Source organism: Temnothorax longispinosus, chromosome 2, assembly GCF_030848805.1.
Source record: "Temnothorax longispinosus isolate EJ_2023e chromosome 2, Tlon_JGU_v1, whole genome shotgun sequence".
NCBI lineage: Eukaryota > Metazoa > Arthropoda > Insecta > Hymenoptera > Formicidae > Temnothorax > Temnothorax longispinosus.
In genome coordinates, this window is record NC_092359.1 from 5532118 (window position 1) to 5556154 (window position 24037).

The following is a 24037-nucleotide window of genomic DNA, read 5'->3' on the forward strand; positions in this document are numbered from 1 at the left end:
TACATCGATGTAACGAATGCACGGTGGACAAAACTCGCATCGCGATTTATGCACGATCTCAAATATATAAATAATAACAGATAAAGCACCCATTTTTTAAATCTGAGGCATAGATATGATACAAAGTAGTTCATCGCATATTATTGGAGTCGAAGCTAATCGTGCCGTAACACACATCAGACAGATTCAAACGTGGTAGCTAAATCAGAAGGCTAATTAGTTTCCCAATCTCGTCGGTATTTTTAGGTAATAGCTCTATTTTCTTGGCCTCTTTATTCGAAAATACAACGCCCTCGCGTGACATAGCAATTATGATGAAGCGCATCGACATGATGATGATGTTGGTGGAGGCGAAGTGCAGAGTTCACGATAGGACAGTTCACGTTAGCGAGAACTAGGTTGCGTGGCAACCGACGCCCACGGGGCGCCACGCGCCTCCAATGTAGGTATTTACGCGAGCGGGGTGGTTACAGTTTCTGTTATACCGCACCTCGTCGTAGGCGGATTCGGTGGATCAACGAGAGAGAGAGATCGTGTATCGGGCTCCACGCGGAAAAAGCTCGGGAAAATACAATTACACAATTAGAGACTACCATTGTTCGCGTTCCTGTCACAATTAACTTTCTGCATATCTGTTACGATATTAAATTTATGCCTGATCGAATTTTCGTACTCCGAACATATGCACTACATTTTTCTTTTATTATTATCTTCTGACCGGTAAAACAAGTAATTAGAGAAGCCAATAAAGGATAAGAATAAATAACCATTTTTTTTTTATCTAATCAATTATTTGAGCAATCGAGAATATAATAATTAATAAGAAAACATTTTGATTCAAGTCTTTAGCTGCAATCGAGTCGGTATCTTCGATAACGTATCCGCATATTCCAATCGTATTCGTATCTAAATATTATACTTACCAAGGCTATGTAAAAGTTCAAGGTAGCGTAAAAAAAAAAAAGATTAAACGCCAGGATGTCCTGCTCAAATGAATATATCGCATGATCACGGAATCGCGCAAGTCAAATTAGTATTTTAACCAAGTAATATAAATTGCTTTTTTTTGTAAAGATATTTTCTGAAATATTTGACATTCAAGATATTTGATTATTGATATAATTGAATGATTACATACACATCTAATGATTACAGTAATAATATACGAGCAATTGTTCAGAGTCGTTTTTATTTTTATGCATAAATATAATATTAATATTGATTATATTAAATTTGAATTTTACTCCATGCTTATATGAATAAAATAAATAAAAATAAAATTGAATGTGTCGTCGGGTAAGGGTTTGTATATTTTTGGAAGACAGGATAAAATCTCAGATTTTTTGGAAAAATCGGAAGGCTGTGGATTAGAGGTAAATAAGAAGACAATCTTTATTTTATGTATAATTCACCAGACAATGTTTATTCAGACGACCTCACAACTCCCAAGCGTACAAAATGACGTGCTCACTGGGCAATATGCGGGGCTGCATTTCTTGCTTGTAATAGAGTACATTTTATTCATATTTTTCGTTTTTCCACCAGAAACAACAGCTGTGTTTGTATTCTTCTTCTTAATGGATAGGGAAATATATCATACTTTATGTATCGTTTACTATAATAATTATGTGTAGTTTATGCATAACAAGTATTACGAATATCAACGCTAGGTTGTCTGCGGGGGGAAGGGGGGAGGACAAGAATAAGTGTTCGCTCAATGTGCACATATGTCGCTGTCGTGTGTAAATGTGTCCATCTTGTGTGTATATGCGTGTTCTTGTAAGGACAGTCAGAAGGATTCTACGAGGATTCGCTTGGACAAACGGGTGGATGTGGTACACGCGACACGGCGAAGGAAAATGCATTCTCTCTTTAGGTACAATAAATACAGAGGCCTCTAAGCTGGGGAGAAAGGGAGTGGGTGTTTAGGGGACACTCTGGCTAGGCTATATTCTAGCCGGAAGATTTGAATGTGCTTTTAATGCCCCATTCTTGACGAGTACTAGCTTCCCTTTAATCTGACCGAACTTCATTGCGACTCTATTTAAATCGTTAATCTGAGGACCGAGCCAATACGAAACTCAAGGCGGACTTGTAGGTCGAACCAAGAGGAGGATCTAGTCCGTCTCAAAAGGAGGCATAAGTGTTTCTACAACTGTTTTCAAGATCGGTTTTATCTCGCTCGCAACTCAGCGTATTGTGAATGTAATGCATATTCGATGCGATGTTCATGTTGGAACTGGGATATGCAGGGTGGTTAAAAGGGAGGGGGCGGGGCGGGCGTCTCAACAACACGTCGGCGGTGGCCCGCCGCGTATTTTCTAACTTTTCATCACGAATTTTTTTTCAGAAGCAGAAGAGGTTCACTCGCGCCTACCAGGACATAGCCTTACGAATCTACTATTTACATTGCGTTTCGCCGTTCTAATCGGAACTCCGCTTTGCTCGAGCGCTTCGCGGCTTCTCTCTTTCTTCTTCTTTCCCTTTCTATCTTTCTCTATCTCCTCTCCACTCTCTTTCTTTTTCTCGCTCTCTCTTTCGCAATCCCGTCTCGATCTATCTAATCTGACTTTCATGCATGCACACACGACACATAATATTGTATAACGCGTTTAAGCGGGCCTACGATACCTATCTCGCTATACGACGCGATTAGAGGATATAATTACTTCTCGCGTCGTCTTCCCGACGAAGTGACACGACATGTAATATAAAGGTACGGTAATTGCAAACTGGTGGCCGCGGCGGGCCGATCAGTCTCATAACAAAACGCTTAATTCTTTAAAATCGCGTACGCGATCTTCTCGGTTGCCACCGCGATCAAGAAGCTTTTCGATTTGCCCCGACTCATTTGCACAAGCACGCTCATCCGTCATTCATTCTCTCTTTTTTTTTCCCATTCATTCTATGCCTGCCTCTCTCATCAACGCACAAGAGTATCATACGCGTCTTTTTTCTACACGTACACGAAATGATAATTTTTTACGGTTATGATACCTTACACATATTACAATAATATTAATTAGTTTCATAATATTTAATAATTATAGTAGAGTAGATGATCAATGAATGAGGTGGAGACTGTACAGGATGCGCGATTTCCATGATTATCACATGTAGATAGATTATTAATTTCTGTAACACTCAACCTTTCTTTTTTTTTCCGTCGCAGATGCTCTATCTTCTAGATGTACACCTAGAGCAGATAGGTTTTTAGGTAGGTAGACAGGTAGATAGGTAGTTTTAGGTGGATAGGTGGCTCTCCTACACGGCACTCTGTTGCTTTCATTGAATCGGCACTTTCGTGCAAGTGTCCGTCCATCGTCATTTCGCGCACTCGGAGAAAACAACTCGCCACTGAATGTCTGTCTTCCTCGTGATTATACACGGAGATGTACCCTGTCCATTCCTCCGTAACCTCCACCTCTTTTCTCGCGCGATTTTAGCGATAAGTAGTTTAAATTAATAAATTATTTGGTTTTTTACGCGCTCAGAGCGTCCTGGCACTTTCATTTCTAGTTAAGGGCCGCGAAAGGTTGTACCGCGTCACGACGACGAGTTTTCGCCGGTTGATGATTAACGGCTTAAACATCCCGGTCTCGTTCGCGCGCACGTCAGTGCTTGTTACGGGAAATCACTCGAGCTCGCGAGAACACTACGCCTCGAGAGAGAGAGCCTTGCAAGGTCCAACGAGCGGTCTGGGTGACGGTGATGGGGATGGCGACTTCTTGGATAGGTTCAATGGTTGCTGACTATCCGCGATATCGACCTGCAGCTCCATCATGTTGCTCGGACAGCCCGCTAACACCAACGTAGCCGCTGTACTCGAGGTCGGCCTCGGACTCGTGCTCGTACTACTAGTTGCCGCCGCGGAGAGGTAACGCGGTGACGAAGCCGGAGAGTTGGCAACAGCGAGATAGTCTGAGGAAGACTGTTGCTGTTGCTGCTGCTGCTGCTGCTGTTGCTGTTGCTGCTGTTGTCGCGCACCTGTCGTCGTCGTAATCACCGAGGTGGCCGGCCATCTGTTCGAGTAACTCGTGGTGGCGCATTGCAGGAGACCCTGAGATCCTTGCGTCGAGCGTGTGGTCACGGTGGTCGTCGATGCGCACTGCTCCGCGGGCGATGGCGATACCGTCGGCGACCTAGGACTGGCTTCGCCACGCATTATATAGTTGTGTATGATGTCCGTACGCTTCAGTTGTTCCGCCGTCATCCGCGGGCCCTCCATCAGGCTTCTCGCGAGGGTGGAATGCGTGCTGCTCAGCAAACTCGCGGTTTGCGGGCACTGAGATTGCGTCGTTTGAGTGGGTGGACTGCGCGCTGGTGGCGAAGTTAGATGCAGATGTAACTGAGACTGCGTGTGCTGAACGACCACGGCCGGCTCGGCTTCGGCGCTATCCTTCTGGCGCAAAGCGCGGAACTTCTTGTGGGGCTTGTAAGCCTCGTCCATCAGCGAGTTGGTATCGTACAGGGGAGGTGCCTGAAGTACGCGCTTCAGCACCGGCATGTCCTCGACTTCCTTGTCCTCCGAGCGTGGACTCGAGCACACAGAAGTGGGAGCGCTGCTGGCACTGCTGCTGGCCGGTTTATCGGGTTTCTCGGTGCCGGATTCGATTCCGCTGTCGCTTGGTGAATCCAACTTGCGAAAACTGCGACATTGCGGTGGCTGTGGAGTCTTCGACATAGTAGCACGATGGAGTTCGTCATCACCGGAACTGGTACTGCCAGAGTTCGCACGGCGTCTATGTGGACAGAGTCCACCAGCTAGGGTAGCAGCCAGAAGGGGCGCACTCGATGCATGATGACCACTGGCCGGGGTTACGTGGTGGTATTCCGTCAAAGAGGCAACTTCGCCGCTACAAGTGCTCTCGGTGCTCGACACGCTACCCAGAGGGCTCTTCACCGCTTCGTCTAAAGTTACGTCCGAAGCGGAACCCCAAGAAGCCGGGGGCTCCTCTTCCATTGGCCAATGCGGCTGTTGTTGCGGTGTGATGTGTTGCGTTTGTTGCTGCTGTTGATGCTGCTGCTGGGCCTGCAACTGCTGTTGCTGTTCGGTCATTTTGAAAGCCAGCAGTTTTTCAGAGTGGAGGGTATTCAGAGTTTTTAGGTCGGGTATTTTCTTTAAAAGTTCGCGGAGAATGTCGGGATGCTGGGGATGGTTCTGTGCTAGTACCGTCTGCAGAGCGTTTCGGAGTTTATTGTGCATACGCTCAACCAGTTCGGTATTGCGTAGCCCAGGTCTGTCGGCGGCGATCACCACTACCGAGCAGAACAGTCCCAACTCAGCGTCGGACAATCGCAAGGCGTTGACTCTCTCGGCGAAATCGAACATCGAGTCCATTAGGAATCGCGCGTTACTGCTATTATGGATGGACTCTCGTTTGAGCACTTGGCCGTTTAAGCAAATCATACTGTTCGTTTGAGCATCGAACATGCAGGCCAATCGCACGAGCAGTACCTCGAAAACACCGGCTTTCAATAGAGTGACCTGGTCGTCCTGTGCCAGTAGGTTGAACCCAGGTATGCGTTTCGCGAACTCCACGACACCGCGTATGGCCGGCGAGAACCTTTTGGAGAAGTCTTGAAGTAATTCTTGCTGTCCGGTCAACGGTTGCGGATTAGGATTCAAGGGGCATGCCTGTAACAAAAGGAACCAAATTCCGAGGTCAGGAGGCGACGAATCGTTAAATCATGCCGAAGGTCGCCCAAGTCGCTATCGTTACTCGGAAGAGCATACCAGGCGTCCTCGCGTGGCGAAACGAGGCGCGGGACGAGACGATGCGAGGCGAAACATTTACGCGCTCTCGTCGGGTCTCGCTTCCTCCTTCGCGGCAGCCGAGGTCGCCTGGTTCTCGCGCGATTTCCGCGTAGAACGCTTGAAAGATCAAGACGGCCCAAGGCCCGCGCAGTTATTGACGTCAGCGTAGATGCCGACCGTTCAAATCTCAAACGCGGATGGCTTGCATAACCGCGTCAATGTCAAGAGGAAAGGTCGAGCTTGTTTACCAAGGTTGGTGGACACGCGGTGTAGTTGGGGGTCTCGCGGGCTCTGGCGAGGATCGGGGCCACTTTGTCCCTGGTGAAGTCGCATGTATCGATGTGGGCTCGCACAACGGTTTGTAGCAGACGCTGCTCGTCCTCCAGCTCGGCCGCTACCGCCTTTTCCTGAGAACGGCTGTGGGAGCTCTGCTGCATAGCAGCCAGAATCCTGGCTTTCTCACGCTTGGGCACGCGGCCGAATCGTACCGCTGTAATCAGAAACAGGGCAAAATGGGTTAGACGTGTGTATGTGTGTGTGTGTGTGTGTGTCATGAGGCTCGTACGTCGCACGCAAAAGGAAGGACGACGATAAATAGTTAATGCGATCAATGGGTGAATCATGCGACGGATCCGACCGCTATCGCGGGGTTGACCTTCGCGCGAACGAATGTCGGTACTCGCGTGATGTTCGCATCGGGCCGGGCGCGCGCGAGAGAGTCGAAAGAAACGCGACTCTCGATCGCGGTAAAACCAACGACCATTCAAAGCGTGAGTACCGTCACACCAGATATGGTTTCGCGCCAAAGGTGAAAAAAAGTCAGAGGGGAAAGCGCACGACTTTCTCGCGGGAGAGATGAAAGTGCCCGCGCGCTCACGCGCGCACAAGCGCTGCTGTTGCTTCGCGCGTTGCGAATCTTCAATTAGAAAGTGCGCTAAACGTTCGATCGCTATCGCCACCGTTCCGAATGTCAGAATCGTTACCGAAAGGACACCTACGTGCATTGTGATAGTTGACTACTCCGTTGAGGATCCCTTTCAGAATCGGCAACTCGTCTCCCATGACGGTTCAGGGAAACGTGCACCACGTTAAAAATCACGGATTAATTTTCGATTCTACTCGCACTTTCACGCACGTGGCTGACTTCTCTCTATCGGCACCAGATCACTATCATCTGACACCGCGATTGTCACTCGGCACGCGAGGGCTCCTCGACTCTCTAACGTTGCGCGTTCTTGACTGACAAGCCACGAACGATCCTCTCGGCTGACTCGCGGAGACGCGGGTCACTCCAAACGATCGCACGACGCGAGATAGCGCGTGCTGCGACGGAGAGGTTTGCCGCTCGAGGTTTGAATAACGAGCGCGACCGCGGTACGCGTGCAAACACGAGACAGCATCACCGCCGACTGAGTGATGTTCCGCGGTTGCGTTCAACAGCCCCTCCACTTATTCAACCATCAACGACCCCCACCATCACGCGCGAATGTGGCCTTTGCCGAGCCTTTGGCCTTGAACTTGGTTTCAGCGACAGCCGCACGAGGCGTACCGCCGACCTATATACACTATATACCGAGCAAATGTACGACGCGTCAAGCCGTAGCACCCGGCGTGAGGAGCGAGAGAGATAGTTGGACTTGTCTATGCGCAGATGCGAACTTCCTTTGTTGGGGGTAACTTACCCTCGGCGACCTTGTACAACCCCTTGCTAGCTACCTGCCCTGTCACCAGCTGTCGATAGCCAGCTTTATCTATTTGCGGACTATCGATCTTTAACGTTGAGGACATGCTCTTATAAACTAAAACGAACTACTGATTTGGTTTGTTTTCATCTTGATAGAAAGTTTTATATAATTGGATTTACGATTAGTCTATTCACGAGAGCATGTAACGGGACTCGCATCTGATATAATAACTTGGACAAAGTGACTTGATCAGTATTCAAAAGTGCAGTTTTAACATTTTTGTTCTGCCAGTTTGGAGTTTGTCAATTCCGCCCTGAGCTTGCTGCAATTGTTTCATCTCAGGGTGTAAGCCGGGTTGCGTTTACAAAGGTTTACGACGTAATTGTGGGTACAACGCGCCCGGTCATGATAACGACGATGACGCGGACAAGTTATCCGTAGCGAGGCGTGAAGCTCTATGACCAGTTAGTCACGTACGGCTCTGGCCAGACGGTAGCCCGCGACGGGAGCATGCGCCTACCAGCCAGGTGAATTCAGACGACGAGGAAAGTGGGGGAGATTCGCGGAGGAGAGGAACGTATTGAGGAAGGGAGAATGTAGTTAGGAAGCAAAGTTCGCGAGGTCTCCGCATGGAGTGTAGCGCCACGCGACGGCGCGCCATCGCCGTCGGTGGGGGATGGCTGCGTTCCACGACCGAAGAAGCCAGGCGAGCGACAACGATCGTTCTCCGAGGTGGGGAACGAGAAGGACGGCGACGAAGCGCGGCGACAGGGAGGTGCGGTGCTGGGAAAGGAGGGTGGAAGAAGGTGGGAGGGTCACCGGGGGACGTAGCGGCGAGTAGCGGTACTCTTTCTACGGACACCAAGTCACCCGCCAGACGAGCAACGGCCGTCTATTGACCCCGCGAATCGCGTTGATATCGATAAGCGCACTTTTTCGCACCGATTTTCAAGACGAAAGATTTTTATGTCACCGCGCGTTGTCGTTTGTGATAGATAAATCGATTATAACTTCTGGCTACACTTGAGTCATCGTAGCTACAACTACTGAAAAATCGCATCGATGCGAATTAATCCGCAAAAATTGATAAAAATATAAAGTTTTATATCTATTTGGAGAAGATCGCGTTCTAATTTCGTCGAAAGAACTAGATATGTATATATATTGGCGCTCGCGCGACATGTCGACGACCTAGGTCAATGATCCGGGCGGGAGATGCTGTGCAGCATCCCGCGCAGCTGCGTTACCGATTATTCGACAAAAGGCGACCGGGAATTTTATCAATTCGTCGGAAAGAAAGCAAGCTCTGATTACGCCAATCGAAAGATAATCGCCGTTGCTTTCTCAAACGGCGAATTGGCAACTTTCGCCCGTTGCGACACTCCATCGTGTCGCGGGGAAAGACGTTACGCAAACGGTCAATGACCCGGCAAACTAAATTTTAGAAACTCTTTTATGAAGAGCATAAACGCGCGAAAGAAGAAAGGAAGATTATGCGGCGCTTTACCTAATTGATGTGACAACAAATTTTGATCAAAAGAGCTCGCTAATTGTAAATTTGCGAATATGCTTGCAAGATTGGCGATAGCGTTTTTGACGTTTAAATATAAGAGATTTTATTATTACACTTCAAAAATTGTTTCAATAATTAAGCTAATTAGGCCTCAGATATCAGATAAAGTTACTCGAGATAGCTCGCGACGTATCTTTCAACAATAATCGAATCACCAATGTTATTTAAGGCAACAAAATTTATTATCATGCATAAAATATTGAAGAGACTTACCATCGCGACTCATGCCGACGGCGATGCACTTTTTGAGACGGCAATACTGACAGCGATTCCTGTTGATTCGGAGGATGCTGCACTGTTGATTCTTGGTGCACGGACGATATTGAATCTTTTGCTGGATGCTCCGACGAAAGAAGCCCTGCGAATCACCAACAAAACCTTCGTCAATCTGACCGTCGCTGTCCGACGAAGACCCCGATGAGCAATCGGTCCCCGAACGCGGGGCGGCCAGATCACATTCGCACAAGCACCCCATTAATTCACTCCGGCTGAGATTAAGATTCGCACGGCGTCTGACGAACCGAACGAATACGATAAATCACCGCACCGTTTAGTTCGCGCGGATTAACCAAATGATTATCACTCGCTACGTATCCTTCGGCTTGAAACTAATGGACGCTACCTGGGTGAGAGTATTCTCCGTGAAAACGGGAATTATATCTTTGGTAGCTCGCATCGGTCACTGTCCTCACGTATAATTCGCGTTCACCAAACCCGCGTGGAGTCTTTTCGCGGATACTCGGCTCCACGATGGACGCGCGTACCTTAAGTACAACGCGAGGTTTCGTAGGGGAAAGAAGCGACCGTTTGTATCGAAGCTTGGCTGTGGACTGGCTCTTTCTAGCACAGAGAACATAGAGCCTCGGCACATTGCCTCTGGCGTACGGAGGTGGGGGACACTGTGACCTAATTCCCGGACGTTCACCCGCAGTTCACCGCGTGAAAGTGAGAGTCCCCCTTGCGCGGACTGGCGCTCCTCGGCCGTCTCCCTCTTTGGTTTCTCTCTTTCTCCAGTTCCCAGTTTCTCTCTCTCGCGCTGGAGTGAACCCTAGATGATGTCCTCTTCGTCGTATCTACTACGAGCGCTACCATAGAGGCTCGCGGGCGCTCTACTAACGGGTTTCTTCCCTCCCTCCTCCCCACCTACCGACCGGAGGAGCCACCCTCTCCGAACGACCTGCCCTACCTCCACCTCTCGGTTCCTACCCTCGCGTTGATACTCCTATATAATATCCACCCACTCGCAAATAAGTGTGAATATACAAATTCTTTGCCTACTTGTGTATCATTTTTATCTTTACTCCGGAATCTGGTTCGTTAGTTCGCTACGGAGACACGATGAAGAAGACGAGAGGTCGGAATGAATAAAAATTGGGAAAGGGGTAGGTTAGTGTGAAGGTACTTCCCGTTGTGTATCGGTCAATGACCTCGCGAGACGATTACGTAACGCGCAACGCGTGGGGGACCCTTCGCGAAGCTTCTGTATGTTTCTGTGCTCGTCACGTTGTCGTCGTCGTCGTTGTCGCGTCGACGGCCGCGTCGATGCACGTACGCGTACGAAAAGTTGGCGATGCTCGTCGCCGAGTAACTCTGCCGTGACGTCAGACGCGCGACCTCGCCTACCTCAACTTCGTGCGGAGCCCATCGAGAGAACGATGTACCGTTGCACCTCCGCGCCCGGGCTGTCAATCGGCGCGAGCGTTTGATGCAAGTCAATGAACTGTCAGCGTTGCCAATGTTAAGCCTCGCTACCTTCGATCATTCCAATCGGTTGAGTTCGGTGGCGAATTACGTCTTCGATCTTTCGAACGAGAGAAGGTAGCTCAATGAGATGGCGTAACGATAATTCATAGCTTGATATTCTACAATTAAGATTCGTTTTGAAATTGTAATATATCTCAAATATCATTTGTTGTTTCGAAATATAACTATAAAAGTACTTCAATATAAAAACATTTTCACACCCTTTTATAGATCTGAAAAATTTCTGATTCGAGGTAATTTCTTTTTGCGAAAAATCATTAGAATCACAGCGAAATCGGGCCACGAGTTATCATCGTGGATGCCCGGACGAAGCCAGCAACCCCTGTTGAACCTCTCGGTCGGCGGGAATCCGACGAGCGAAGGGTGAAGGAGGAGGTGTGTGGGGGAATGCGGTGCATCGATCTCTCGAACCGTGCATGGCCCGTGACGGGTCAGGGGGCGACCACCTTCGCGCACTACCTCAAGTTGCGAGTGTTCCTTTTGCGCACGCGTCTTATTCTCAAAATCTTTATGAAAAAAGCTAGAGAATCTATGATCAATATTTTAACTCTGCTCTAAAAATTCTACTTCAGATTTCTCATTAATTTCGGTGCTAATTTGATTTATACGAATTTATATCATTATTAATAATACTATAATTTTAAATACCGATGATAGAAATATTCTTCTTTGCTTAACAATTCGGACAGCGAACACTGAATTCAACAATGGTTTCAGGAAAAATGCATCGAGAGGAGAATCAAAGGAAACTTTCGCCGGGTCGAGAAAGTTCTGTTATTCTCCGTTCTCGATCCAGCAGCGAGAAAAAAAATCTCATTTCCGCGAGATCTTATTAACTGAAAAATTAATTACTATCCTAGTATCTCTCTAGACTATCATGTTTAAAAGAATTGTAGAAAGAAATCTTTAATTTTTTGAAATTGAAGCTGAGACACGCGACACAGCAACTGTGCGGTAATGTGAGATCGATAAAAACTGACATCATGGATTTTCTCGATTCCAATCTGGGATGGAATCACGCGAGGATTAGCCTCGCGATTTAGTGGCATCGTCGTTGTCCGGCCGGCGCGGCGGCCGTTGAAGTTCCAATTTTATTTTCCGTGGAAGTGCAGCGACGACACTAGTAGCTGGCAGAAGAGATGTCCGCCACGTCGGTCGGTGACGGTGGTACGGGGTTGTATACGCGTTATACGCCTGCATATATGTGCACATATATAGGTGAAGAGAGTGTGGGATATACACACGATGTGGTCGCGGGGCCAACGACCGGAGCGCACGACTGCTGCAACGAATAGGGGGAGGAGGGAAGGGAGAAGAGGGATGGCGATCTGTCTGAGGGACGGTAGGGGAAGGTGAGCGTATCTGCTACCACGCGAGGAGAGTGGGGGCGTGAGGTACCATAGTAAAAGTAGGAGGTTTGATGCCAAAGAGGGAGAGAGGAGGACGCGAAACGGAGTAACGGTGACGTACGTAACGCGCGCGCGTGCGCGTGCGCGCGCCGCTCCAACAATCGCGACACTCTCCGCTCTGCTTGGGGGCATTAACCGCTCGCTCGTTCGCTAGCTCGTTCTAGCACTCTCCTACGACCCCAAGAATTTGCCGTTCCGTTCTGTTGCCCGGGCATCGATATCGGTAAAGTCGATCGCAGAGGTCAGAGATGGCTGCTCCCGTGCGCGTAGTTTTGTACTATGCTGGTACTGCCGAACGATATAGCGGAGATATGATTTAGTTATAACATCCAGGTACCGATCCTGATTGCTTTTGCATAAATGAGATTCTTACCAAATTATGCCGCGGTCATTTATTGATATTCATGGATCGAGCTAATCAAAAGACTTATCGATATTTACATCTCTGAAAAATGATCTACAAAAGATTTATAAATAGTTAGGAATTAATTTAATTTAATTTTTTTCTGGAAATGTCTTTTTGATCATTCTATTATCAACAAATTACTGTCAATTTGTGCAACGGGATTCACCCTTTTGAATTCTGAATTCTTCCAGAAGTCATTGGGTGTCGCTAATCGCATCAAGCGGAATGACGCACGATCTTTGAATGGCAGAAGTGATCTATTATACTTTTCACTGATGATATCGTGTTTCGCGAGACGAATTTATCGGGTGTAAAAATTACGGCGGTCCGATTTTACCCCGTGGAGAAGCGTTATCTCGAAGAGCTCCCGCTTCGGTGGACAAATACCACGTCGAGCGAACACCTACCACGATAATAAGCGGCTGACCCGATTCTAAAGTAGATGCACCGGGGTCGGTAACCTCAAGCGAGCACCGAAATACTCGCGCAATCAAATGAAAATGAGATCGCGACTCGTTACGACGTCAAAAATGACGGTTACCCGAGAGAGAGGAGGGGAGAGTGGGGGAAGGCTTCCCTGTGGGAAGGAGGTGTGCGGCGAGGGCAGCGGGATGAGGGAGGAGAAGGAGGAGGCGGAGGAGGAGGTGGAGGAAGAGGGAGAGTGACGTAACTGGCTCGGAGGGTCGACGACCGGAGGGTTAATGCACTGGTCGCCTGATTTCAACCCTCCGGAAAAAGCGCCGACGCCGACGTGCACCTCCACCGATTGTTTTGTATTGCGGAAATTTAAAGAGGAGCTCCACTAACTAAAAAGTCTCATTCCGAAATAATTTCTAATGCCTTCGAGAAGATTAGCCACATAAGAGTTTCTTTGCGGCGATTGATTTCGATGGAGGTTTATATGTATGTCAAACTTTAATTTTATATTTTCTGACTTCGAGATAAAAAATTTTCTAATTAAAAATTCGAGTTTAATGTTAACAGGATGAAAGATGTTTAACGAAATCAAACTGTATTTTATAAATCAATCGAAGCACGCAATACTAACGAAGAATACTGTGTGAAAATTATATTTATTTCAAATCTAATTTGCTGTGATATGTACCGTTATAATGGCAGGAGTAGAGCGATAATAGCGCCATTCGACTATTCTCGAATTGCAATCGATATAACTCAAATTGATCTAAAATATTTAAAATACTGCATCTATTTTATTCTCCTGCGTGATCCTTTAATGAATTTATTTTTATATTCCTCAGTAAATTTGAGAAGAACGAGATACTCGATATATTGTTATCATAGCTTTTGATGTGATTTATCTCATATTGGAAAAGGTTTTGATATTCCCGATTGTTGAATCTTAACAATTCAAAACTTCGATTTTTTTTAACGGCATTTTTGGTTTATTTTTGAAATATTTCCGAATCTATTGAATAACACAAAGTATTCAAGTATGCAAAAATATCGTATTCGCTTTCTTGACAATCATATGACGTTTTACATGTTACGTCAGCATTTTTTTTTCTTCTGGCGAAATTAATATTTCAATACTGCAGTCTATGACGCGAGGAGAAAAGTAGCGTTCTACTGATGAGACAGTAGAGCGAAATAGTGCAACTGTGTAGTAGTGTGACCGAGCGACCTAGTCTTAAAGATATCCAACACTCTTCCGCGTTCTCTTCCCTTTCCACAAGCCCCTCTTCCAGTACCTTAAGACGCTCTACCGCTAGCGGCTAGGTCACTCGGTGGAGACTCGTTCGGCTTAGTGCCTCTTACGGCGCTGCGGCTATAAGTTACTGACCTAGTCAACCAGTCGGGGGCCATGACTCTGTCCGAGCGATTAGTCTCCTCAGTGAATTTCAGCCGTCGGAACGGCGAGCAGAAGCAGGAGGATGATCGACGAAGGAGACGGAAAAAGTCCTTAGTCAGGTGTTTTCATACAAAATGCGGTCGATGTAGTTCCTTTTTTTCCGTGCCTACAATAGGAGCAATGAAAGCAGAAGTACCTGCCGCTGCGCTATTGATCGAAAGATCTTTTCGATACTTTCGCTTCCCCGCGGTTGTAATCATCATCTTGGTTTTTCGGTAGGCCCAACTCTCTCTTTTATCTCCTCTCTTTTGGGGCTCTCCTCTGGTTTCTCCGCAGCAGGATTTCTATTGAAAGCTCCATTACCTCCGCTCGATTATATCGGTGAGAAAAGCCGCCAAAACAATTATTACTCATGTATTGTGAACACTTTGAAAGAGATGCATTTAGTGCCCAGCTATTTATTCAGTCTAATTTCAAAATTTATGTTCCGTGCATTTGTCCATTCATATAATCGTTTTTGCAAAACGAGAATAGATACAAATATAAATAAAGATTAGAAAGATTTACAAATGTTGAAAAATTTTAATCTCTTTTAATAATTTATCATAATTCTATGCTGTGTAAACATCTATCACTTATCAACAAGTTTTGTAAAAGGCATATCACATAATCCATGTGACGATTCGATTAGGAAATATCTTGAGATCATAAATACATATATATTTCGTAAAAAAAAAAAAAAATTAAAATAAATAGCGTGAAACACGAGATGAGGAGAAAGACGATGGCACGAAGTTATCGCGCGAGCGGTCTAAGTTGATCTGCGAGCGCGAACGATCCAAGGTACCTGGTAGCATGACCAGACCACCTCCACCACATCGCGTGGTTATGGAGGTGGTAAAGTCGGCGGTGGGTAGTGGCGCCGTTCCTTCACTTCCTAAAACGCGTCGATAGCCGATGCTGACCCTACTATCCGCTTCCGGCCGAGTCGATGCATACAAACGAAACAAAAGATGCCGATCTGGTTGTAATTTTGATAGCTCGGAAAGTTTTTTGTGACGAAGAAAAATTATGTGTTTCTCAACACGTACAGACGTTGAGGAGACAATTAAAATGCAGAGTAACTCTAGCCTGAATAACATTTTCAGAATTCTCTGATCTTCATAAAATGTCTTACTCGACAATTTTGGATGAAACATTAGATAGCCTGACACAGGAACCATTTGAACCATAGGCTTTGAAAAAAGGACTTTGAAAAAAGAATCCGACATGTCTACCTGCTTCGGACCTTTTTCTGAATTTCATTGAAACGGAAATATTGCGGGTGGTAAAAAAAATATGTCGCATTTTTCCGCCTAGTCATATCCCTCCCATAACATAACGGCGAACATCTTGTAACAAAAATGGCGCAGAAACAGGACTGACATTGACTAAAATCTATAAGAAAATGATTGATGATCGATGCTTTTAACTATGATGTATTGATCGCTTTGTAGTTAAAAAGTACATGCATAATGATCACGATGACCATGACAATACAGAATAAATCGAAGGAGGCCTTCACGAGATCCTCTGCCGATGCGGAGGAATTGCCGGGTCGTGAAATAACTTCAAGGACCACCTCAAATCTCTTATGATTTCCGCGTGACCAAGGTTAATCCGCGTTTGGCCGTTTGGATAGCTCCTATTTAGCCTTGGTGGTCTCACATCACGCATTTACATTCACTCACATTCACTCTGGTCGCGCCGCACAGCATCGCGCATCCGCGATTTCGATATTCGTAGATAGAAGAAGTTATAACATATCTATAGCTGCGTCTTGAATCTATGGATTCTTTAAGCAATTTGAAGTAAATTTTAACGCAAATCTAATCATATTCCTTTTTTTATAATTTCTTTATTTTTGAATGTGGTGCATTTTGTTTTGTAAGTGTATTAAATTTATAAAATCATTCCTAACTTTTATTTCTCTGATTATGAATCAGTCGATGTTTACGCTAAAGCAAGATCGGTTCTCTTGACAAAACTGGGACGAATTTACATATCGAAATCGCTTGGCGCGAAAATACACGGCATTTCCGATCGCTCATGCGAGATTAGATTCCGTCAGCGTCTCCGACGGAAAAGTTCGAACAATTGTAATGTAAGAGTTCGAAGAGACGATAGCCAAAGGAATCGGATCGTTGTGTAACAAATAAATGATCTGCTGCGGTACTCACCTTACATCCCTCGCAGGAATGAACTCCATAATGAAAACCGGATGCCTTGTCACCACAGACCCGGCACAACACAGTGGTCCCGTCGAATTCTGAAACAAACGAGAAAAACGCGTTCCGTTAATGCAGGTCGTAACTATATCCTCTCCCGCGGCTTCTTCTCCTCTCGCGCTGCGCGAGAGAAAGGTGGGAGGGAAAGAAGAACACTTTCTCCTCTCTCGCGCGTGTAGCGGGTTACAGCATCGCGCCGCATTACAACTTTCTGCTTTCACCCACTGTCGCGGCATCGCGATCCCATCCCGTTTTACGATTGCACGCCAGTCGCAAATTTTTGCTATTTGCATCGTCGCTTCGCTGTTATGAAGGAAAAAAAACGCGTACCTATGTTGAGCTCAGGCTCGGGTTTAGCGGATGAGACGGTCGAATCCATCGTTGGCATACTGGGACTAAGACGATGATGATCCGCTAACTGCATTACATGATACGGACTAGACATGCCCTGACTGGGTACGCGCGACACGTTGGACGCGCGGGAATCGTGCGAGGATACGCTGGGGATCAGCAATTCGGTTGTGGGTGACGTAGCCAGCGTGTCCTGCGCGCTACTGTCCGGAATAAGGATCATGATTTGTTCAGGAGAGTCTCCGTCGTTAACGCTCTCCTCTCCGACTGATTTAACATCCGTTTATTCACCACACTACACTGAGAAAACGATTAATAAGAGTCCACATATTGTCCCGGAGGTTTACGATACTGTTCCACTTGTTCTCATCCCGCTCTCACTGTCACCACGCTCACTGACCAATCACCAATAAATATTGATTCGCACGTGCGTATACGCGCGCGCGCGCGCGCGCAAGTCCACGTGCAACTGCAACGTTCAACTTTCCGAATATCGAAGCACGCGAACGATCGGCGCGATCTGCGACTGTTGCAAAGGTTACGGACAGACGTTGCAGTGAAGCTCACGACAGACGACGCGACGGATTGGTAGCAGAGCTGAGCGCGAGCGGATAGTAGCCTGAAGAGAGAGTGAAAGTAAGTCTTCGCTCGAGGGAGGTTCGCGTTGGTCTGACTCTTGTTCGGCGCTGCCGAGTGTTGGTTACCTGGGGGCCGTGCAGCCCTTACTCTGAGTTACTTGGAGGTGGAGGGGAGGGATTGATGTGCCTGCTCGGCTGCCAGGCTATCAGGCTGCCTCGACCATCTACAATGTCTACGCCCTGGCTACCTAGTATGTAGTAGAGGACACTCAACACATTGCTCCGTAAGCTCTCTTACAGGGCCCCCCGAGAGAGTTCATCGTATTTTCAATGCTGGAGGTCACTGACAAGTCGCTGCGGGCCCGTCACAGTATGCCGTGCTGTCGCGGCCGCGACGGGCCCGACCAATCGGCCGTCAGCTCGGTAGGCCCCGCAGCCGCGCGATTGGTCCGACTTGTCCCTACCACGGCCGGCCGGAGTCTCCTTCCTCCCGTTGGAGGAAGTTCATCGGCCGAAACCTTGACTGAATTACCCCGCAGCAACGGCCAAGGCCATGCGCCCTCTCGCTCGAGCTAACCGCGAATGTAGTGATTGTCGCATTGCTTCTCTTTCTCTTTCCCCCCCTCTCTCTCATTCTTTTTCTCTTCCTCTCGCTGTCTTCTTGTCTTTCTTCTTATGTCTCTTTCTACTTCTCTCTGTTTCTCGTCTCTCGCTCGCTCTTTCCTCTCTATGTATCGCGTTCTTTCCCTCCGCTCTTTCCTTCTTTTCTCTCTTTCTTCTCTGTCAGTATGCTATATAAGTCTCTCTTTTTTTGTGGCATATGTCGCTTTGTTTCTTCGTAATGTGTTTTATTCTCGCAGAAAATATTGATTCCCGCGCGAAGATTTACGCCCACGACCTTTGTCATTGTCTTACCAACGTAAAGGATTATTCGTAATGATTTTCGATAACATTAATTGCGAAGCGTAAAATTTCATTTAAAAAATTTAGTATCAAGATACTTCATATCCATGAACGAAACACACAGTCACGTGCATGTTTGCGCGAAAAAAATGTGATGACGGCTCGACGTATCCGCTGAATCGGCTGATACAAGAGATCAAGTTAGTGTCGGTATTCTACATTATAAATTAGCATTTAATATCCCGATCGCATTCTTGTGACTGTTTATCAGTTTTCTTACGTTGCGTCGAATTACTGCTGATAAGACCGAACCCGATATTAAACTAGTTATCAAATCTCTTGAAATATGCAAAAAGAGTGGAAAAATTTCGTGTAAATATTGAAATAAACAGCAGATGTATTTTTCTTATTGAATTTGTAAATGAACAATCCTTTTGTATCGAACATTAATATTTTCATCATTAAGCCTTAAATCAAATTATTATTAGCCAATTATTATTAAATTACTGTTAATCCAAATAAGATTGATTACGAATCATCTTTTCAACGGTACCTCGTATTTTGATTACCCAACAATGTGCCAGAATAAGATATCGAGAAAGAAGAGTAAAGTTAATACTTATAATGGCACTGTTGGAAAATTATCATAAAAGATAAATTATTGTATCAATGATGAAACATGTTAGCTTGCATACTTGAAAATTCTTATCTGTTTGCACACATACTGGAGAAAGTTAATATTTATAAAGCAATAAAAGTTCATAAAATAAAAACAAACATTGATATTTATGAGGCCATGTTTTACGAAGTGTCTCAGTAGGGTCAACAGTCAAGTCCCAAAGGGATGCCCTGGCGTAATAGGGAAAAGAATTATATGATATTCCCCTCCATCGATTTTCTTGTACTATGATCGAATCGATATAGTTACTTAAATAATTTTTTTTTTTTTTTTTCAAAATATGTTTGCAGGATTCGAAATTGCCTAATTTTTTAAATATACTTTTAGCTGATCCACGAAATCTAGGCGGTTATGGATCGAATACGAATATTTAAAAACGTTGAATTACGCGAACGTTTCATATAGGCGCGTGCCAACTTTACTTTTATTAAATAGAAATAATTCATAATAATTAACAGTTAATATTCCAGTTTATATAATTATAGTTAACGTATGTGTGCGTGTATGTTATATAATTCATAATAATTATAGTACAACGTTTGCACACATTTACTATTATGTCATGGCACTCGTAAAGTTATATGAAGCAAAAATTAAAATATGCAATCTCTAAGTAGCATTGGATATCTGCACAACTTCTTTGTTCTGTTATATTTCTCACAAATCGCTGATATATATTCGGAAGGGAGTTCTTCAATTAATCGACGCTTATTAACTATAATAAAACTCCGTTTCTCCGTGAAATAGATTTACGCGTAGTTCGCCAAAATATTTCTTCACGCTCTCTTACTCGGCTACGAACTCGGACAGACTTCGAACGTAATGGCCGCGACGACGGAGGTCAGACGGCGTTTCCTTGAAATCGGGTAGCGACCTGCAGCTATCGCACATTTATATATGCAATGAATGACCATGATCCTAGTGTCTATTTTTAATGGGTCGCAGTATATAAAGCTATCGTGCGTGTCGTTTTTTTTTTTACTTTAAGCATCGTATCAAACGAGATTAATTTTTTGGATGTAAACCGAATTTGGAAATAAACGCAATAGTTTATTTTCACTAATAAATTTCACAGAATGTCGAAATAAATAATTTCTTCGGAATATATACGGGTGATCACTGGCGTGTTTATATCGACAACCTTCATGAAAGAAAAAAAAAACGATTGGCTCGAACGATAAATTGTATTTTACCACGTTGAAGGAATATTAATTGCGTCGCATTCATAAATCTGTAAGCGTGCTGCTTCGCTTTGCCTAATTATCGCCCTTGAATTACATGACTTTCCGTCTTCGCGTACGCTTAATGAGTACGTTTTAGCAATTATGTAAATGGGATCATCGGTGTTTGCATTGTATTGAGGCGGTCCGTGATTCTTTCTTCTCGCTATAATAGAATAGTAACGTGCAACGATGCATGCAGGGATGCAGGGGAGAGAGAGAGAGAGAAAGAGAGAGAGAGAGAGAGAGAGAGAGAGAGAGAGGCGCAGATAAAAATGTAACAAGCAGGAGCATATATATAATTAGAGGTTGCTTCCTCGCGGCAACCAAGACTGCATTGTCTACCGTCCGTGTCCTTGGCACTGAGCGACCGGTCGCCGACTTCATCGTCGCTTTACTGCTTTCAAGATTCTCAGCTTCCTACCAGCTTCGTTATTACACGATGCATCAAAAGTTCTAGACGCTATTTACATCCCTACAGATTGTTTAAAAAATTATCTCTATTTCAAAAACAAAAAGATGCATCGTAATAAATATATAAAGTTACAGTATTATATCTTGCATAATAAGAATACATGTATCCCCTGTAGTACGTTATGTATACGATAATCGGTTCTCAGATCGTTGCGCTAGGTTTATATATTCCCGACTATTTTTATATATATATATATATATATATATATATATATATATATATATATATATATATATATATGTATATAAAGGAGGGAAACAGTTTTCGATCTGGTCGCTGCGCTGGACGATCGCGAATACTCGCGGGTTAACGGCGAGCGTAATCGCAGATACATAGGCTTGGTGCATCAGCATGGGCGCCGATCGTCGCGTATATGTCGTACCGCTGAGTAATATGGCGATACTTCCGCAGTGGGCGCTATGGGGCAGGCTATGGGCATAACGGTGCGCACGGCGCGTCACGCATATGCGTGCGTGATGTCACTGAACCTGGAGCAGCAGCAGCAGCATGCAGCAGCAACAGCGGGTGCACGTATGTATGTACAACTCGCAAGAATACCACGCGACTGCTCTATTTCGTCGCTTTATGCGTCGCTTATGCTTCACTGAACTGGATTCTGCGTTGCACGTGCCTCATTAATTTTTCCAACGCGTTCTTAAGATTGTGTAACGGGTAAGATGATTGGAAAACTCGCGAGATAGCAATTGGAGGATTACTATAAACGCACGCTTGCCCGCTTTAAAATATCATTGATTGAAAGAAAAGAGATCCGGGCGCTTCACGTTTGCGAAATTACTTAAAGATTGAGCCCAACCTATTTACGCTGCATTCGGAAATGTTGTAGAATCTATTTAATTGAATGGCATGCTTTCTCGGTACGAACGTCGACGAGTCAGTTGTCCCAAAAAAGAAAAGAAACGGAAGGATCGGTGGGCGTGGAAAAGCAGCTGCGTTGCATCACGTGTACACTTCGCTGCACGTACATTAACATGCGTGTTGTATTTCGCCGGCGTAATCTTTTTAATGCGGCGCGTGTCTTCGATCATATCACGCCCGGGAAGCAGAATGACTCAGGATATATGTCAACGATGCATCGATGTGTCGAACGGATGCGTAGGCAACGAACTCCTCCGTTCACGAAATGTCAACGTAATCATTTCCAAATCATTATATATTTTTTCAGCATACCAATTTTGACTTTAATTAAAATCCATTTATCAGTCTTATTACATTTGCCAATATTGGTAAATTTTTAGTCAATTTGAATTTAAATCTGATAGTAATGAAATTTTTATTTAAAAAATAATGAAAAGGAATGCAATTATTGAATTTGGTTCTATTCTGCGAACACATTCTGTCACATTAAAATGAAATCGGCGCAAACGTGATGTCGCTCGTTCGCAGCGAAAGAAAAATGGAAAAAGTAATTTCTCTGCTGGCGCCTCGCGTCGGCCGATGGACGACTTGTGCCGCGACCTGCAAAGAAATGCAAGGAGGCCGCTTGACCACCTTGTTGCGCTCGCGAGCGAGCACATGTACACAATTGACTCGCGTCTATAAATGGTGAGTATGGTGACGCGTACAATTCGCTGCCGCGAAAGAAGCATCGCATCGTCCAGGTGGAACCTGAAGGAAGAAATGAGAGGATGGCACGTAACGATGCGATGCAAGTAATGTAGATGTCTGCGTCGAGTACAGTTGCAACAAACGGCGAAGCGAGATGAGCGATCCGAGACGCGCGTCCGCGATTCGTGCACAGTTCGCGCTAAAGAAAAAAAAAATGCAGTACCGTGCGCCATTCTGATTGTGCGTCCTATAGGAAGACTTCGATTTTCAAAGCCTCAGCATCTTGCACCGTTAGATCTTTGATGAACCGAGATGAACAAGTTTATAGTAAAGTTACTGTCAGCCGCAAATCCCGTCGTTTCAGTATAAAGTAAAGGAAGAAATAGAACATCATGATTGAGCATCCTACGTTCATCATTCCGATCGTGGTGTCTATACGAAGGTTTCGATTTTCAAAATCTCATTTCCTTAAGTCATTATATATTGTCGACGGGGAAAAATGATCGAGCTATAATAGATTGCCATCTATAAATCGGATCGCGTGGGTTAAGCGAACGCAAGAAGTGGGATAGCCGTGTTATCCTAGCTGTATTCTAGGAACCAAGAGTGCTCCAACCTGCGAAGTCTTAGCTCCTTGAACCGTTAGATCCTGTGCCCCTTGAATATCGCGATCTTTCGAATGCATTCAGCTCTTGTACCTTAATATCTTTGGAAATCTAGAAACATCAATTCAAGGATGTTAGAACGCATAGCGAGTGGTCAAACCACTATTTAGGCTTTAGGCTAGATCATCCTGTTAGAGCTATCATCGAAAGTAGTATTTATAACTGCGAAGCCAAAGATAGGCAGATGCGGAAGGAAAGACATTTTCCGCGGAGGAAATAACATGGAACGTGAAGGTAAAAGACATCGGCATCGGTAGAGAAGGAGAGAAAGAGAGAGAGAGCAAGGCAGAGAAAAGGAGGAAGAGAAAGAGCAAGGAACGTGTGCCACTAGCCTCAGGCTGGCCTGCTTCGCATTGCTACTTCGAGGTGCAAGTTGATTATAGCGAGTATCTTTACCCTGATCCCGCCTCCTCTCACGGGCTGACGAACGGACGGCCGCGGCCGTGGCAAACTACTTTTTTCTCTCTCAATTGATCGCGAAAAGCGAGGAGAAACGTGGAGGCCGATCGTACGAGTCTCCTAAATCGCTAACTGGACTGCCTGTGAGAACGACGAGACCGTGTTTCTAGGACTTGATTGCGAGAGGTGTAATCGACAGTTAATCGATTAATTTTTCTCTTTCTATTCTCTTTTATTTTTTTACTGAATTTATAAAAGTTATACATTTATATAATTCAAATTTTATAAAGATAATAATGTAAAATAAAATATATTATAAATTTAATTTATAAAATTAAATTTAGTTAATATTGCCTACATGTAAGAATGGAGATATCTTTATTACATATCTCTCCGCTGAGAGAAAAATCCAGGTTTCAATAATCGGACAATCGTTTGATCTATGATATCCAATTATCAATGATATCTGGATATTATTAATCGGACATTGTTTTGGCCTTGATCAACTTTTTATAATTCCGACTGAAAG

The 24037-nt window shown here is 45.1% G+C and overlaps 1 protein-coding gene across 3 annotated transcripts in view; it reads right to left on the bottom strand.

The window, feature by feature from the left end:
* Positions 1 to 1391: 1391 nt before the first annotated feature.
* E75 (ecdysone-induced protein 75) overlaps positions 1392 to 24037 on the bottom strand; it is a 52440-nt gene continuing 29794 nt past the window's right edge. For 2 of the 3 annotated variants that reach the window (XM_071798069.1, XM_071798071.1), the window contains exons 2-5: positions 16625 to 16713; positions 9230 to 9374; positions 6007 to 6248; positions 1392 to 5638 (exon numbers count right to left, since the gene is read on the bottom strand). In XM_071798069.1, coding sequence (XP_071654170.1) covers positions 3656 to 5638; positions 6007 to 6248; positions 9230 to 9374; positions 16625 to 16713 — 2459 coding nt within the window. In that variant the 3' untranslated portion in view covers positions 1392 to 3655. Of the gene's footprint in view, positions 5639 to 6006; positions 6249 to 6756; positions 7193 to 9229; positions 9375 to 16624; positions 16714 to 24037 lie in introns of those variants that run through there. The other variant, XM_071798072.1, reaches the window with a different exon arrangement.